Below are 16,738 nucleotides of genomic sequence, written 5' to 3'. Positions count from 1 at the left end.
CTTCTGCTTAGGGAAGCCTGCATGTCCTTTCCCTTGAAGTTGTCTTCACGAATTGAAGCTACTGGAAGGAAGTTCAAACACAAAATATAATTTTTTTTTTCCCCAGATCTAGATGAGTGTGCTGAAGGTCTCCATGACTGTGAATCAAGAGGCATGATTTGCAAAAATCTGATTGGTACCTTCGTGTGCATTTGTCCTCCTGGGATGACCCAGAGACCTGATGGAGAAGGATGCACAGGTAAAGCTTAGAAGGGGAAGAAGACATCTAATGGAATATACACAAGCAAAGGAAAAAAAATTATTTTATATTTGTGTATGTGTATATATATATATATATATATATATATATATATATATATATATATATATGTAAAATCAGAGAACAATTAATGAAGTACACTTAAGATACCTAATGATACCAAACATCTTAAACTTTTCATTTTGTTTCAATGTGAGTTCTTACTAGCCATTAAGGATTCCAGAATAAAACCTCCATTGCTCTACAACTAAATCTAGGTGTTTTTCAGACAGCTGTTACATCTGAAAAATGAATTTGCCAAACAAATGAGACTTCAGTTTATGGGTAGGAAAAAAGATTTTCATAAATAAAAAGTTACATTTCCTTTAGCATTAATATAAGTTATGTGTCACTTCTTTAAAAAATTAAGACTCCTAGGATTCTGAAACCACCTATGTATGCCATAAAGGACGAAAGATTTGGAAACTGCCATAGTTCAAAACAATTCCCCATCCCGAAAGTAAACAAGCACCTTTCCTCCATCATTTACTCAATTAGTTGAGGGAAAGACAATAGCTATATTTTATCGAATTGTACTTTCTTCTGGTATATAGAAAAAAAAAACCCAGGACTATTCCAAAATTCTCTGGGGAAAAAAAAAAGAAATAAACACCCATTTAAGTGAATGTTTTAAATAGAAGAGTTTTATAAAAATGTTCCTTCAGCATGAGAATGACTACTCTCTTTTAGAGATCTTTATGATTTTTTTTTTTAACAGAAAATAATCTTTATTAATGAGAATTTGTCCTTTCTTTTTGGCATATAATTCTGCCTTTAAAGAACCTGAGGTTTTTCTGAGGTTTATTGTAAGCATCTAAAAAATTTGTGTAATTGCAGTATGTGTGCCATTAGCTATGGAAGAAAACACATGAAGACTGTAAACTTTCAGGAAAATAATATGTGTACTGAAATATGACTTATTGTGAGAGAAATCAAGTGCATTCAGAGACTTTTGATGATTACAGGGTGAAGATTTGTCACTCAAATCATGCATGTATTCCAATGTCATTTAAATTTTACTTTCCAGGTAAATGTTGTGACTGCAACTTGCTCTGCTGAGTTTTCTGCTTCTTGTTATAAGCTGTGAAGCAATTAAAGCTTTTGTCCTGTGATGAAGTACAGAAGGAATGGAATAAGATAATGGAATAGGATAATGCTCCTTGGAAAGCCCTTTCCAGGCTTAATCAATTGATTTTTCCACGTCTTGAAAATATTTTGCATGGAATATTTAATGTACTCTATAAAGTCGGATATATTTTCTTGTAATGAATTGCTGTGGTTGTTGTCGATGTAATTATATTTTAGTTTTGTTCCTACTGTTTCTGTTACTGTTATAATTTTTATTAATGTTGTTATTTTTTTGTAAAGACGAAAACGAGTGCCGCTCCAAGCCGGGTGTCTGTGAAAACGGGCGTTGTGTGAATGTTGTTGGCAGCTACCGATGCGAATGCAACGAAGGATTCCTGTCAAGTCCATCAGGCATTGAGTGTCTTGGTAAATGTCTCTTTTGTACACATTTCATCTCACATTAGAGTGTAAATGTAGAGAGAAAATTAGGCTTTTGAAAACCCAACAAGATCTCATATCTACAGAAATTAAATAATTACACGTCTTAATTAAATAATGGTACAAAATTAAATTTTATTAAGTATTATTAGATAATGATAGGAATTAACAGCTTGTAGTAATCAGGCTTCACATAGAAGGGTCTTAATTCCATAGGACATAAATGTAGGCAAAATAAAGGGATTTTTAAAGAAGGAGAATTTAGTCTCCTTCACATAATTCAAAAATGGATGCAGAGTAAAATTGTTTGCTTATTCAGAATGTGACCTTAAAGCACCATATGGCAACTAGGCCTCTGAATTTTCTGCACCCTTAATTCAGACATAAAGTGCTGTCATTTTACCAGAAAATTGCAAGAATTTTTTTTTTTTTGAGGCAGGCCTGCAAGATAAATGCTGACAAAGGGTTTTTGTTCATCAACCTGTATTTTCTTTTTAATACATTCATATTTGTCATTTGCAGTACAGAATTCATCATTCCCTTTCTTGGAGTCAAACGGAACTGCAAAAATTTACTTTTTCTTGACCAGTGTTCAGGTGTACATACAGTACTGAAAGGGTGTGTTTATTTATTTATGTTTTCTCCCATGAAAAAAGCATAATTATCTTATGCCATTACTATAAAACCAGCTCCCTCTAAATTGTCACGAGGAGTGTGCTGACTTCATGGCTAAGCAATGACGTTGAAGTGCAGGGTATTTCCTAAGGATTAGAAGCAGATAGGAAAATTGCAGTCTGTTAACCCCAGCCAATCACTAATGCCAGGGAAATACCCTGTTTGGAGGTCATTATTGCTTTTCTGTATTTAATATGTCATTTTCTTATTATTTTCTGCCTTGGGAAGGTTTGCTTTTTGCTGCTTTTCCTTTTGGGTTTCTTGGGTTAGAAATTACAATGAAAAATGGATCTGGTAGAAGCACAGAATTTCTTCTGAATTATAGCACGAGCATTAAGTCACAGATTCCATTGGTTTAAATACATTGTGCAAACCTTTATATTCCACTCTCATTAAAATTCATTCCACATCTCAAACTGGGGACAAAGCATTCATGTGTTCTTCACATCATAATGTCCCTAAAGACCTGCACAATATCCCTATCTGGGAGAAGAGAAATCTTGCAAATTACTACAGCAAATATTTTGTTTCACAGAACTGACACTTTCAGTGAGGACAGCTTTATTTGATTGAAGCAGTTAAGTTACCAGGTCTTCCCTAAAGCCAAAGTTTGTATTTTGCCTAATCCTTGTAAGAAAGGCACAGATTCTTCTTATCTGTAAAAGATAAGGTCAGCTGAGTATTGATACATTTACACATTCTGAGGGATCACTTCGAGAGAAAAAAAAAAGAATAATTTTCATTTAAAAACATAAGCATTCTCAGATCAGTAATTGAAAATGTCTCCATTTTAATCAAGAAATAAGACTGGTGACAGAGCCTGTATAGAAGATAAAATCTCTGCAAGATTTAGAGTTTCTATTAGCACTGAAAACTGGGATTTCTTTTCTCCTCAGCTGCCTGTTTGAAGGTAACCTGTAGGAGCCTCATGACTTTAAAACTTTGCTCCCCTTTCATTATTGATCAGCATTAACCAAAAAGTTTACAAATTAATATAGAGTTTGACAGGGCCCTACAATTTTACTTTTCCTCAACAAAATCTAGTACTGCCACTAAAAAAGTACTGAGTTGCATATACACTTTTAAGTTGTAAGGATTTTTTTAAATTTAAACCACAGCAGGATAATTACAGATGATCAAATGTGTTATTTTGGCCAGTAAAACAAACAAAAAAAAACAAACTTCTAACCTCACTCCAAATAAATTATTCAAATGCAAACACAGCTGAAGGGGAAGCTCAGTTTTGCCCTCAGCCTGTTTCACTACCTAGGGCACAACTTTCCAACAAGCAAAACTCTTACCCAGCTCATGCAGATACTGAACATTAGGGGTGTCTTGGATATATTTGGAATGGCAGCGTATTACCAGAACACACAACAATTCTGAAAGGCTAAATCAAGATGGACTTGATGGTAGCTAATAACCTTCTGCTGCTGGCATATATTGAGAGAGAGACAGAATAATACACCAGATGCTTAATGGAGCAGATCTTTATCTCCTTCCCTATTCCAGCCTCTCTCCTTCTTCCTCACAGATAATCGCCGGGGGTTTTGCTTTGCTGAAGTTCTGCAGACCATGTGCCAGATGGCTTCGAGCAGCCAGAACCTTGTCACCAGGTCGGAGTGCTGCTGTGACGGGGGCCGGGGCTGGGGGAACCAGTGCAGGCTCTGCCCCCTGCCCGGAACCACCCAGTACAAGAAACTCTGTCCACACGGATCAGGCTACACCACAGATGGAAGAGGTATTTGCAGGGATGAAAAGAGGCAGAAGAGGGGAAAAGCATATGCTCGCATGCTTAAGAAAATGCATAATTGTCTTTGAAGTTCCTTTGGAGAATTTCCTGTTAAACAACAGAGTTTGATTTTTCAAATAATGCCAAGAGACCAGAAATTAAAAACACATTTGGCAGTAGCTGCAAACAGACCAACTGGGCAGAAATTTCAGGATTAGGATCTGGTTGGAAGTACCAGCCAGTAACTAAAAGCTAGAAATTATCCCAAAGCTTTTGTATTGCTGAAAACTTGGACACATAGCAAAGGCAACAACCATCTCATTTAACAACAATCTCACAATGCTTTGCAGGTACTATTTCCACACAGAAAGAAGCTAATGTTTATTTTTTAATGATGGTGATAATTTTTGACATGGAAGTAGTCATAAGAAAATTCTCTTCTATGGGGTTTGTGTTTGGAGTTAGCAAAACTGGAATCTGAGTACCCAGTGAAACAGCAGGAAGGTGTTGGTGCAAAGAACAGTAATGAAATTTGAAAGATGTTTGGCTTTGGAGTCAGATCCATTTTTAAGAGGGAGAAGGGGGAAAGTTCCTGCCAGAAGCATGATGGTGAAGAACTGCAAAAATGGAAGAGAATAAAAAAGTAGAATTTAAAACTGAGACATGACATATTTAATCATTTCTTTGCAGATATTGATGAGTGTAAGGTCCTGCCAAACCTGTGCAGGAATGGGCAGTGCATTAACATGATGGGCTCCTTCCGGTGCTTTTGCAAAGCTGGCTATACCACTGACATAACTGGCACATCTTGTAATGGTAAGATTCATTAATTAATCATCAGTGGAAGTAATCATCAGTTTGTTTTTTTTTTTAGTTGTTACACAGTGATGTACCAACCTTTGTAAACACTTGTAGCAAACCTTTCTTTTTCCTCTCTTTTATCTCATGTCCTTTCTTTCTTTTCCTAATATGCATTTCTGGTTTTGTGTTTCATTTGGGGAGATAGAGAAACAAGCTCTGCTGGCAGTATTCCTGAAGTAGAATGATCACTGAAGTTTGTTAAAGCTGTGCAACCACTTTAAGTGACAAACCAGCTCATTACTTCAAAGTCTACATTTTTCCCACTTTTTTGTTGGTTTGCAGGTATGAGTATACCATAGAATACCAGAAAGTAAATATTTGTTGCTTAGATAAAAATACCAATGCCACTCTCACTCTAGTGTGTTACTCCTTCAAGACAGTTTGTTGTGGTAGTGGCAGCCCCATATAAACTCCACAGCAGCACATTCACAGAGAAAGGAATAGGACCCCTGAAGAAATGTAAATAGGGGACTTTCTTCTGTGAGCATTTTTCTCTAAAATATTGTGCTGTGTAGCAAACATCTTTCTGTCAGAGAGATGAGGACAAAAGATAACTTAATATTTTCCTCTCCTTAGATCTTGATGAGTGCTCCCAGTCCCCCAGACCATGCAATTTTATCTGCAAAAACTCAGAAGGGAGTTATCAATGCTCATGTCCCCGGGGTTATGTGCTTCAGGAAGATGGAAAGACATGTAAAGGTAAGAAGGTTATAACACAGTACCTTTTAATTTGGTTACAACTTAACTTAAAAGGAATTGGTTTTGAAGTGTGGTATTTTTATCAAATTTGGTGAAATGTGCTTCTTTGTTGACTTTTTAAAGAAAACAACATCTCTTACTTTCAGATCTTGATGAATGTCAAACCAAACAACACAATTGTCAGTTTCTCTGTGTCAACACCCTTGGAGGCTTCACATGCAAATGTCCACCTGGTTTTACACAACATCACACAGCTTGTATTGGTAAGAAAAACACTGGTTTTCTTTCATAAGCCTTTCTGTAAGAACAACATTCTCAACTATCTCTTGTGCTCTTTATGCTGAGCAATAGTGTCAGGAGTGCAGAAAACAGATTTTGAAAAGCAGCAATTACAGCTAAAGAAAAAATGAGTCTATCCAGTCTGTCCACTATTTCTGTTTTCTTGGTTAGTAAAGAGTTGTACATATTTGATACATGCTATTATATTCTAAGTATAACCACATGAGTGAATTATTAAAATCTCATTTAAAATGTAGTTAACCAAAACCAGACTGCATTTTTTTTTTTCAGTTGATACAGATGTCTTCAGATCTTAATCATATGTATAAATCTTGCCAACTGAAACTGTTTTAGTTCAGCTAACACAAAAGGGCAGCATTTTTCCAATATCAGCAATTACATGCCTGCTCTTCCACAGTCATTCCACAGCTGAACTACCCCTAGCCCTTCCAATTTATTAATTACTCATAGCTCTGCATGAGTCTCCATTTCATCTGGCATTTTAAAATGAAAAGGTACAAAATAAAATTTGCACCTTTGTGGATTTTGTTTTTATGTTACATGAACGTGTCTAACATCATGCCACAAGGTAAACCAATCTTCTCTCTCCTCTGTATTGTGAAGATAACAATGAATGTGGTTCTCATCCATCACTGTGTGGATCAAAAGGAATTTGTCAAAACACTCCTGGAAGTTTTACCTGTGAATGTCAAAGGGGATTTTCTCTGGATTCTACTGGATTAAACTGTGAAGGTAACTAGGAACAGTCAGATTTTTTTTATGGTGTGAATCCTTATTTCGGTTTCTAGTGAACAATTTGATGTTAAAGACAGAGAAAACAGAGCACCAGCCATAGTAAAAGTAATTGCAAAAAGAAATTGTAAAGTATTAGACTAATTGCAAGTATAACAAAAGCATATGTAAGAGCGTACTGCCTCAGTACAGAATTTTTACAGAAATGAGGATAAAAAGGTGATTGTTTAGTTGAACTCTTCAACAGTTGTTTTCAGGCTGCCATTTCAACTTAACATAGGTTTATGCATCTAAAAGTATAGTAGTTGTGGGGCTTTTTTACATTTATGTCTTCATATGTCTAAACAGAATCTCTCTACAATTTTTATTTTGGCTAATTCTAATTACATTAGATTCTAAATTCAGTACTTAATTCTCCTACCACAGAGTTACACACTGAGAAGGCCAATTCACTGCATTCAGAAATATAATTATTACAGTTAAAATGCAGGTTATATTGATGAGCTTTATCTCTCTCTGTTGGCCCGAAGGGAAGCCTCAGTTAGGAAATCTCTATTTGAGAGTTCCAGACGTCTCAGTGGGCCCCAGTTTTTGAACAAAAAAGAAAATAAAAGGCAGTACAAGGCCACCTGGCTGCTGAGAATTAAAAATGCAAGAGCATACATGAAGAAATTTACAACCTCTCAAAATACCAACAACGCTGATAGGGCATTTAAAGAGGGAATTGATATTTAGGGCCTATTTCTAGAACAGCAGTCTAGAATATATGCAGCTAGAAGTTTTACTAAGATTTATCTCCTGTCAGTTTACTTCGTTCTCATTAAGTGCATATGTCCTGGTGTGCCTATAAAAAATAATTTTTAAAATTTCTACTTGACTTGCATATTGTACCTTAAAAAATACGTTGCTTACAATCTGTTTATTTCCTTTAGCAGATACAATTTCAGATGTCTGAGTTTTTAGAATTCGGAGGGTGGGATGGTTGTGGCTGTCTCCTTTCATTAACACTTGTCTCAGAGACTTTTTATATGGCTTTTTATTTTCCATTGCAAAGATATCCCAATTTGACATTCAAACACTAAACTCTTTTTCAGGAAACTGAAAACTTATCCCTAAGTGGTTGGTTTAAAACTGAAATTACAAAACCCCTCAAATTCTAAGTATTATGCTAAAGCAATAATGTGTGGGATTACTGGGAATAGTGTTTATTCTCCAAAATTGAGTACTGAAAAGGCCAAACAATTAAAACCAGATTATTGATGGAAAGAACTGGACATTAGTTGACTTCCAGGCTTTCCAAAAGAAAAATCTGCATGGTCCTTCTGTCTTACAACAGTGCTTCTCTGTCATAAGTCATAGGACCACAAAATGCCTTGAATTGGAAGGGACCTTAAAGCCCATCCCCTTCCAGCCCTGCCATGGCAGGGACACCTCCCACTGTGCCAGGCTGCTCCCAGCCCCAGTGTCCAGCCTGGACTCGGGCACTGCCAGGGATCCAGGGGCAGCCCCAGCTGCTCTGGGCACCCTGTGCCAGGGCCTGCCCACCCTGCCAGGGAACAATTCCTGATTGCCAGTGTCCCATCCAGCCCTGCCCTGTGGCCCTGGGAGCCGTTCCCTGTGTCCCGTCCCTCCAGCCCTCGGCAATTGTCTCTCTCCATCTTTCCTGCAGCCCCTCCAGGCCCTGCAAGGCCACCCTGAGCTCAGCCCAAAGCTTCTCCTGCCCAGGTGAGCAATGGCAGCTGTGCCAGCCTTTCCTGCCGGCAGAGCTGCTGCGTCCCTCTGCTCATCCTGGAGCCTCCTCTGGCCTGGCTCCAGCAGCTCCAGCTGCTCCCTGTGCTGGCCCAGGGCTGGGGCAGCTCTGCAGGTGGGCTCTGAGCTGAGGGGCAGAGGGGCAGAATCCCCCCTGCCCTGCTGCCCACGCTGGGCTCGGCCCAGCACAGATTTGGCTTCTTGGGCTGCCAACCCACACAGCTGGGTGATAACAAACTTCTGATCCAGCAGTGTTTGGCAGTGGATGTAATCCTGTGTCATGCTCTGCTTCCCTCCTGAACACACAGATGTGGATGAGTGCGATGGAAACCATAGGTGCCAGCATGGCTGTCAGAACATCCTGGGTGGATACAGATGTGGGTGCCCACAAGGATTTGTCCAGCACTACCAGTGGAATCAGTGTGTTGGTAAGGAAACAAAAAGCACAGAATCTAAACAGCAAATGTATCAGAGTGTTTATAGGGACACCACCAGGCAAGGGCAAGAATGAGCAGAAGAAAGAGTGTGCAACAGAAATCTTCTGTATCTGTCTCCCACTTCTTCCGTACACTTACTACTCCCACTGTAAATCAATGACAGGAGGTAGCAAGAAAACACACTCAGCCTTTTGAAACTGCCTGTGACAATTAGCTTTCCTAGAAAGGTCTGCATTCTGACCTGTTTCTTCTGTGAAAAATCCACATCACTGAATGCTCATTTAATTCCTGAAAGTATCACTGCAAATACCTCTGCTGAGGAAAAAAAGCATTAAAAAACCATACCTGTCATTAAAAAAAAAACACAAAAAAAGCATAAAAAACCATTAGCAATGTAAGAATTCTACAGAATAGCATCTAAAGCAAATGGTGAGAAAATAATCAACAAAACCATTAAGAGTTTCCTTCTTCCAAAAGACCCTCTTAAGGCCAGCATTAGTTCTTAGTGCAGGGAATGGGACAAATTAGGAAGCTCAGGGGTACTGTTTAGATTTAGCCCATTCAATTCATCACTTGAACTAAGCTATATCATATACAAAATAAAATGTGGGATTTTTTGTTAATAAAAACCAATACACAGAGAACCAATGTCACTTAGTGCTGTTCACAAAGACCAGTAAAAATATTTACCTTTTCAGGTTAGTTTTCATGGTTTTCTGTCAGTGGTATCAGAGCATGACTGTGAGCACTGCCATACATTTCATTTAGGCTGACTTTACTGTCCCGATTCTATCCATAAAAATTAGTTTATTCTACCCACTTTAGCATTAAGTAGCACACCAGCCAGTGTCTCTGAAGTCCCAATCACCATGATCACTCCTGACTTAATACTGCTCTTCAGCAAAGAAAGCAGAGGACTGGGGCAAAAGTGACAGAATGCACAATAGACAGCTCCCACAAAACCCCAAACCAGCTTAGGTTTCTGTAAATCATAGTCCTCCAAAGAATCTCCCTCCAGGTGACTGCGAGCAAGAATGGCAAAGCATTCACCAGTGATGTTGGTGAGATAAACTGAGGTGAGGAAAACTTGGTGAGGAAAACCTACAGGTTTTAGAGAAATGCCTTGGTGAGAGAAATAAAATAACCCTGACACCAGCTACCAAAACATGACTTTCTAAACCACAACCATATCAATCACACTGACTGGAGGTGTCATCTTCGCTATATTTTAACACCCACAAGTGAAGATGATGCTCCTTTTCTCTTTCAGAAACCAAGTGTCTATGGGATGATGAGGTCAGGGATGTAGCAGAGCCCTGGGCCTTGCAGATGTTCTGATTTGTTAGCTGTATGATGCTGACCTGCTGTCTCTCAGACTAGAAAACACCAGTATTTTTGTGTTTGCTTACCAGATGAAAACGAATGCTCCAATCCTCACATGTGTGGCTCTGCTTCTTGCTACAACACCCTGGGAAGTTACAGGTGTGTCTGCCCATCGGGGTTTTCCTATGACCAGTTCTCCCATGCCTGCCACGATGTGAATGAGTGCTCTTCTGCCAAGAACCCCTGCAATTATGGTTGCTCCAACACTGAGGGTGGTTATCTTTGTGGCTGCCCACCTGGCTATTACAGAGTTGGACAAGGGTGAGTTTCTCCACACAGCTTTTCACCAAAGCAAATTAAGGTGCAAATTAAGGACAAGCTGCTAAGTCCTTTTTAGTTTCAGGCTAAATATCCAGAAACTAGGAAAAAAAAAAAAAGTCTGTAAATGCAACATGACATTAATTTTAAATGTAGCATATAAATAACGTCAAACAAGGTCTGCTTTCTCCCCCAGTATCATCACATGAACTCCTTCACAGACCTGCTGAGTGGGGATTCATAGTGCATAAGGATAGGTATCATGTGTACTGAGATAAAAAAGGGGTTTAATTATCACTGATCAATCCAGAACATTAAACACAAATTAACATTGTTCTGGTACAGGGCAGGCTGGCTCGGTTTGGTTTCTCTGTAGAACTTGTAAATGAAAGTTAGATCAGGCTAAAAGCCTTCAGCCAGCGTTTGCATTTCCCTCAGTAGGCCACTCTAGTGTGAAGGAAATTAATGCACAGCCCTCCTGCTGAGGAAAGGGCAAGGAAGGGGATGCAGACGCTGTGGCACAGATTACACACACTCCATTTAGCAGGGACAGTTCATAAAACTGCAAGGAGTAACTAAAGCACGTTTTCATTCCACAGACACTGTGTCTCAGGGCTGGGATTTAACAAAGGCCAGTACCTGCCACTGGATGGAGATGCTGATAAAGAGAATGCTTTGTCCCCTGAAGTGTGTTATGAGTGCAGAGTCAATGGCTACTCCAAAAAAGACAGCAGGAAGAAGAGAAGTGCTAACACTGTATGTACCAGGGTAAAAAACTACTGTAATGTTTTTCGAGGTATTTTCATAGCTATGACACCAGGAGTAAATAGAGGGAGTCTTTTAAACAGGTCACATTCAATGGGAAAAATCTCTTTTCTCCTCCTGCCTCACCTAGGTCCTGCTGGCAGTAATAATTTAACAGTAAGAAATGCATCAAGAGCCAAGAAAGGATGAAGTTTTTGAAGCTCGCAGAGATTCCTTTGTAGTGTGAGATGTGGTCTAGTTCCTCAGAGTACATTCAGGGGAATAATTCTCCTTTAATTGCAGAGACATGGGAGACTGGACATGTCTTCAGCATGTTCTGCTGCCAGGAGGAGGTTGGACAGCATTTATGGTCTGGGACAGCTAAGCGGATCTTGCAGGAGAGCATTTTAGTTTTGGTGTCTGTTCCATAGTTGCTCATAGAGGTAGGGGATTAGACCGGGCTGATGGAAGTCCAATATTCACAGAACTGATGAAGTTTTTAGAGAATTACACATTTAATTTTTTTTCTTCCTGCATTTTGTGGGCTTATACGGGTAAGTTACTGGAAATCATATCTAGTTTGTAATTGTTACATCTTGTTATTACACTTTTTAAATACCATTAACCTTGTCAGTTTCTAAAACTTTCTAGGCAGTGAAAGTGACATCCATAAATTATGTGAAAAAAGAAACACTTTTTAATCACTACCGTCATCTGTGGGGTTCAATTATTTAAAGCACTGCATTACTTGCTGCTGTCCTAAAATTTTCCTTATTTTCACTATGCTTTTTTAGTTGCATTACATACCGGTACAGTATAGGATTTCCAGAGAAGGTGTCAGGGAATTTCCACGCAGTGTTGTGAAATGCATTTCTCTGTTGTTTCTGTTGGTCGTAAGACGATTACGTTGTGTGTAAACACAGCAAACACAGGTTTCTCCTTGTGGTGGTGCACACCTCCTCTTTTCCAGGCTGGAGCGCAATCTGAGAAATCCTCGTCTTTCCGCGGCCTTGAAAATTAAATCTGGCTTTTGCTGTTACCCTGATGTTTTTTTAAGTGATTTCAAACATTTGTTCGTATCGCTCCTCTACATGGCCACGTTGCAAGCGTGAAGTTCAACAGGTTCTCAACATGACCTGAAATCAGAGCCTTCAGGGGCTCTGTGGGGCCTGTTTGAGGTCTTCAGGGTTTACGGGGCGTGCTGCGCGGAATCGGGGCAGAGCTGTTAACTACCCCGGTCATTCCTCTCTCCTGCTCTAAACACTCTTCCCTCCTCCAGCTGGAGCAGGTGAGCTGGGCAAGCCTGGACACGGAGAGTCCCCTGAAGGTGCGAGCGGCCGTGTCCGGGCTGGGCAGCCGGGAGCCCATCCTGGAGCTGCTGCCGGCCCTCAGGCGCCGCGTGCGCTACGCCATCGTCCGCGGCAACGCGCGCGGAACCTTCCAGATGCTCCTGAGGGACGGCGCCAGCAGCCTGCACGCCGTGAGGGGCAGGGCAGCGCCCGGGCTGCACGCCCTGGACATCACCAGCGTGGCCCTGCCCGAGGAGAGGGAGATGGAGCGGCTGGAGAGCAGCCGTGAGGACAGCGACCTCCGAGGGGAGACGGGGGCGGCCCTCAGGGTGAGGCTGTGGGTGCACCTCTACTAGCCGTGGTCCTGTTCTTCAGACGCTTCTTTTTGTGTCTGCACACCCGAGAACATCTGCCTTTCAGAGCGAATCTGCTTTGGAAAAGTGTATTCCGGGGGAGGAAGGCAGAGGGGAAGAGCCCTCCTTTCCATCCTGCCGAGAGTGCAGAACCGCCCTTTCAGGAGGACGACTTAAAACTCTGCCACTGCCAAAACTTCTATTTACAAGGGCAAATCTCGGTTACTGTATCTTTTATATAACCTCGATTTAAAGTATATTTTAAAAGCTAAAGTTCAAGAAGTCATCATATGGCATTAAATGGCACAAAAATGTGAGCTTTTTTTTTTTTTTTTCCTCTTAGCAGTCTGTAACACTTTGGGTATTTTGCTATAGTTCCTAATGAAAAAAAATTATAGAAGTTTATTTATTTTTAATGCAGTAATATATGGAGAAAATAACAAATTATGTAAACAAAAAGGGAAACTTGCTTGTTTAGTTTTATAAATTTGAGGTATAACATTTTAGAGGTACTTTTGTAATCAAGAAAAAAAGTAGATTTGAAAGATGTTTTCTTTTCTACTGGGACCAGCATCCAAACAGTATGTAAGTAATTCTAAAATACACCAGAGCTGAAAGATCGGTGTAGTAGGATAGTCTAAAGTGGGAGATTGTAAACTGTCCACACTGTAGGATATTCTAAAGTGCTCTTGCAAATGAGAACTAAGGAAAAAAAAAAAGGGAAAAAAAAAGTCACAGAGGACAAGTATCATAATACCAGTCCCTGCAGAGATTGTATTTCACAGCAGCTCAATGGGCTTGCGCTCTGAATCACCCACAGCAAATAGTGGAGGAGGCACAAGCCCTGTAGCAAAATACCTGGACTGTTTTTAATCCCCTTAGAACTGCAGAACCAAACTGTGCTGCCTTTCCCTCAGTGACCTCATGAGCCAGCACAGGCAGCCGCACCTCACGCTCCGAAAGGGTGCTCCACAAACTGGCATTAATTCCTGCAGGCAGCTGAAGGAAATGTCTCTCACAAGAGAATGTTTCACTCTGTTTGGTGCTGGCTCAAAACCAGGGTGCATTTCCTGAGCCCCGAGTGCTGTGTCAGGACTGCCACTCCTGCGAGCTCAATTACTGAAGCGCAGGTGAGGAGAGTTGTGTATTGGAAGTTCATTTGTTAGAAATCTCATTAATGCTGTAGTTACACACGCCTCATTTTATCATAGCTTGTTCTGTAAGAAAGATGATTGTACAATGACTTGAGTTTTAGTTTAGTGATTTAATTTTTTTTTTCTTTTTACATTTTGTACTGTCATGTGTTAAGTGTATGTCTCAATGGTGCTTTCTGTGGCAGCTGGTGCCTGTAACTGGCCAGGCAACAGAATCTCACATGTGAAAATAGCCAAAGCACATCCAGGATTGTTCCAGTTGCATGTAGGTGCTGACCAAAGACTATACCAAGTTAAACTCAGTGATTTTTCTTCTCTTTTGTTGAGTTTGGGGATTTTGAAAACAGATGTTTTAAGAAAAAAAGCTTTCTCTTGAACATTTGTATCAGTAAGACAACACTTTTCTTGCAATAAAGCTTATTTTGGGTTATTTTTTTGTCGTTTTTTCAGAGTTGAGCTGGTGATTGATTTAAAGCAATAGCCAGTACTAGGGTCTGGAACCACATTTATTTGACACTGCTTTCAGAGGTGGTTGTGCAAGTGTCATTAGGATTCAAAGCTGCTTCTGGATAAAATGACTGACATCTGCAGGAATAAAGAGACCTCTGGGGGTCTGATAAATGCATACAGGACAGCACTGTCTTAAAGGCTTAACTGTAATAGGTGGTTTAGAAGAAGGCTTCTCTCCCTCCAAAATGGGAGCTTTCCAGGAAACCCTGCAGGAAAAGCCATCAGGCTTGCACACAGCACAGCGTTCTCTCCTTTGCTGGACATGACTTCTCTGAGGCTACAAATTCTGGAGGATTTTCTTGGCCAGGATTATTTACATGTGCTGTGCACAGCTGGTAGATTTTTGTGGGTTTGTTTTTTTGTTTTTTTTTTAAGAAACGATCATTAGATAGTTCCATATGCATTAATTAATTACACAGTAAGTACAAGGCACAAAAAAAAAGTGTTATCTCTTTTCTAGAAAGACAGCATTACCATCTACCACCATAAATTCCACAAGACATTTATGCACAATCCCAGAGAGAAGTCACTCCCAGCTTCAAAATCAGATGAAAAAATAACTAGAATGAAAAGAAAAAAAAGAAGTCCAAAACCTCTTTGCCATCCAGCCTGTCACAGTATATATTTCTGTATCCTGTTCTCTAAATTCTACCTTTTAACAGCCTCTAGCCTTTTAATGGTCTGAGACAGGTGTGAACATTTAACATCAACAAGGAAAAGTTGTGTGGTACAAATACAACACATCAGGTGTGCGATAATTGGGTAGGAAGCTTAGATCATAATTTTGTGCACATATTTTCACCTGGGTGGATGCACAGCCATAGAAGAAGCAGTCAGCTCTGGTAATTCTGAGAGAAACTGGCAAAATCCAACAATTCCTCCCTCTTCCAAATGGGCTTTTCAACTTGTATAGCCTTCATATTTTATGCTCAATTTCTTAAAACTATGATTAGAATGCCAGCCCCAGTTCCTGCTATTGAATCCAAGTAGCCCTCATTTCCAGGCCCTGGTTTTAGGGATAATCATCACAATCTTCAACTCTAGAATGAAGTCTGCAATCCCGCACCATCTGATAATCACAGAGTTCCTTTTCCCCCCTCATCTAAACTACTCATCAGTTATCCAAACACTGGCTTAAAAATTTCTGTGTCACGATTTCACGTTTTCTTTTTTATACTGTAAAATGACAGCCAGTGTTTGGCTGGACGCCTTCTTTTCATGGCATTGCTTCAAACACAGCTGGCGGACTGAAAACCCATAGATGAGGATCAAGGTTCAGCTTGAAATGCCTGTTGTTAAATCTATCAAGTGTCTCACAGAGCTTAGATAAAATAAATTAAAACAAAATAAAAAACCACACCCCAACTGTCGTGTTTTTAAGGCAAAACTCACTGCTGAGATACCTCAGCTCCCTGTCCCTCAGACTTGGTCAGTGAGACTGATCACCAGACAGTTCTGCCAGCAGCACCCACACCTCTGGAAAGTGCAGTGTGTTTCTGCACAGGCCTCTGTAATTTGTAGAAAAACCCTTTTCTGAATCATTCATTGAATCCTTAGGCACAGCATTTTAGGCTTTTTTTTTTTTTCCCCAGCATGCCTAAAACTCAGTGAAATCCTTACATTGTGTACTATTTTTACAGAGACCAAGCCTAGGGTGATGGTCTCAAGTAGCTGCTCTTGAATTAGAGCTGAGATTCACTGGGATGGCTCCTGGTGTAGCTCATCTATTAATATCACTCCATGGAAAATACCAAGTATGCCAGACATGCCATTAATTTAACAGACTGAAATCCCTCTTCTTCCTTATCACATGATGCAAAGAAATGCTATTTCTAAGTGTTCCACAGAATAATGAGATCCATCCAGTCCCAAAACAGCTGTTTTTTTGGCTAAACAGCAGCTGTCAGGGGGAGCCCAGTTTGGAAGCCAAGATGGAAGCAGAAGATTTATTAGCAAATAAATTTTATTGGTATAAGCAAACTTCTCAGCTGCTGAGAACACAGATGTAAATTTTATAAAGACACACACACACACACACACACACACACACACACACAC

At 40.0% G+C, this 16,738-nt stretch overlaps 1 protein-coding gene across 1 annotated transcript in view; it reads left to right on the top strand.

Moving 5' to 3' along the window:
* FBN2 (fibrillin 2) overlaps positions 1-14,600 on the top strand; it is a 118,051-nt gene extending 103,451 nt beyond the window's left edge. Inside the window, exons 55-65 of the mRNA XM_068177548.1 lie at positions 107-238; positions 1,667-1,792; positions 4,014-4,220; positions 4,902-5,027; positions 5,649-5,771; positions 5,918-6,034; positions 6,675-6,803; positions 8,861-8,980; positions 10,402-10,633; positions 11,230-11,386; positions 12,654-14,600. Of these exons, the coding sequence (XP_068033649.1) occupies positions 107-238; positions 1,667-1,792; positions 4,014-4,220; positions 4,902-5,027; positions 5,649-5,771; positions 5,918-6,034; positions 6,675-6,803; positions 8,861-8,980; positions 10,402-10,633; positions 11,230-11,386; positions 12,654-13,019 (1,835 nt within the window). The 3' untranslated portion in view covers positions 13,020-14,600. The remainder of the gene's footprint in view (positions 1-106; positions 239-1,666; positions 1,793-4,013; positions 4,221-4,901; positions 5,028-5,648; positions 5,772-5,917; positions 6,035-6,674; positions 6,804-8,860; positions 8,981-10,401; positions 10,634-11,229; positions 11,387-12,653) is intronic.
* The last annotated feature ends 2,138 nt before the right edge of the window (positions 14,601-16,738 follow it).

This window comes from Anomalospiza imberbis, chromosome Z, assembly GCF_031753505.1.
Source record: "Anomalospiza imberbis isolate Cuckoo-Finch-1a 21T00152 chromosome Z, ASM3175350v1, whole genome shotgun sequence".
Taxonomy (NCBI): Eukaryota; Metazoa; Chordata; class Aves; order Passeriformes; family Viduidae; genus Anomalospiza; species Anomalospiza imberbis.
The sequence above is the reverse complement of the archived record's forward strand: the minus strand, read 5'-3'. Positions and strand labels throughout refer to the sequence as shown.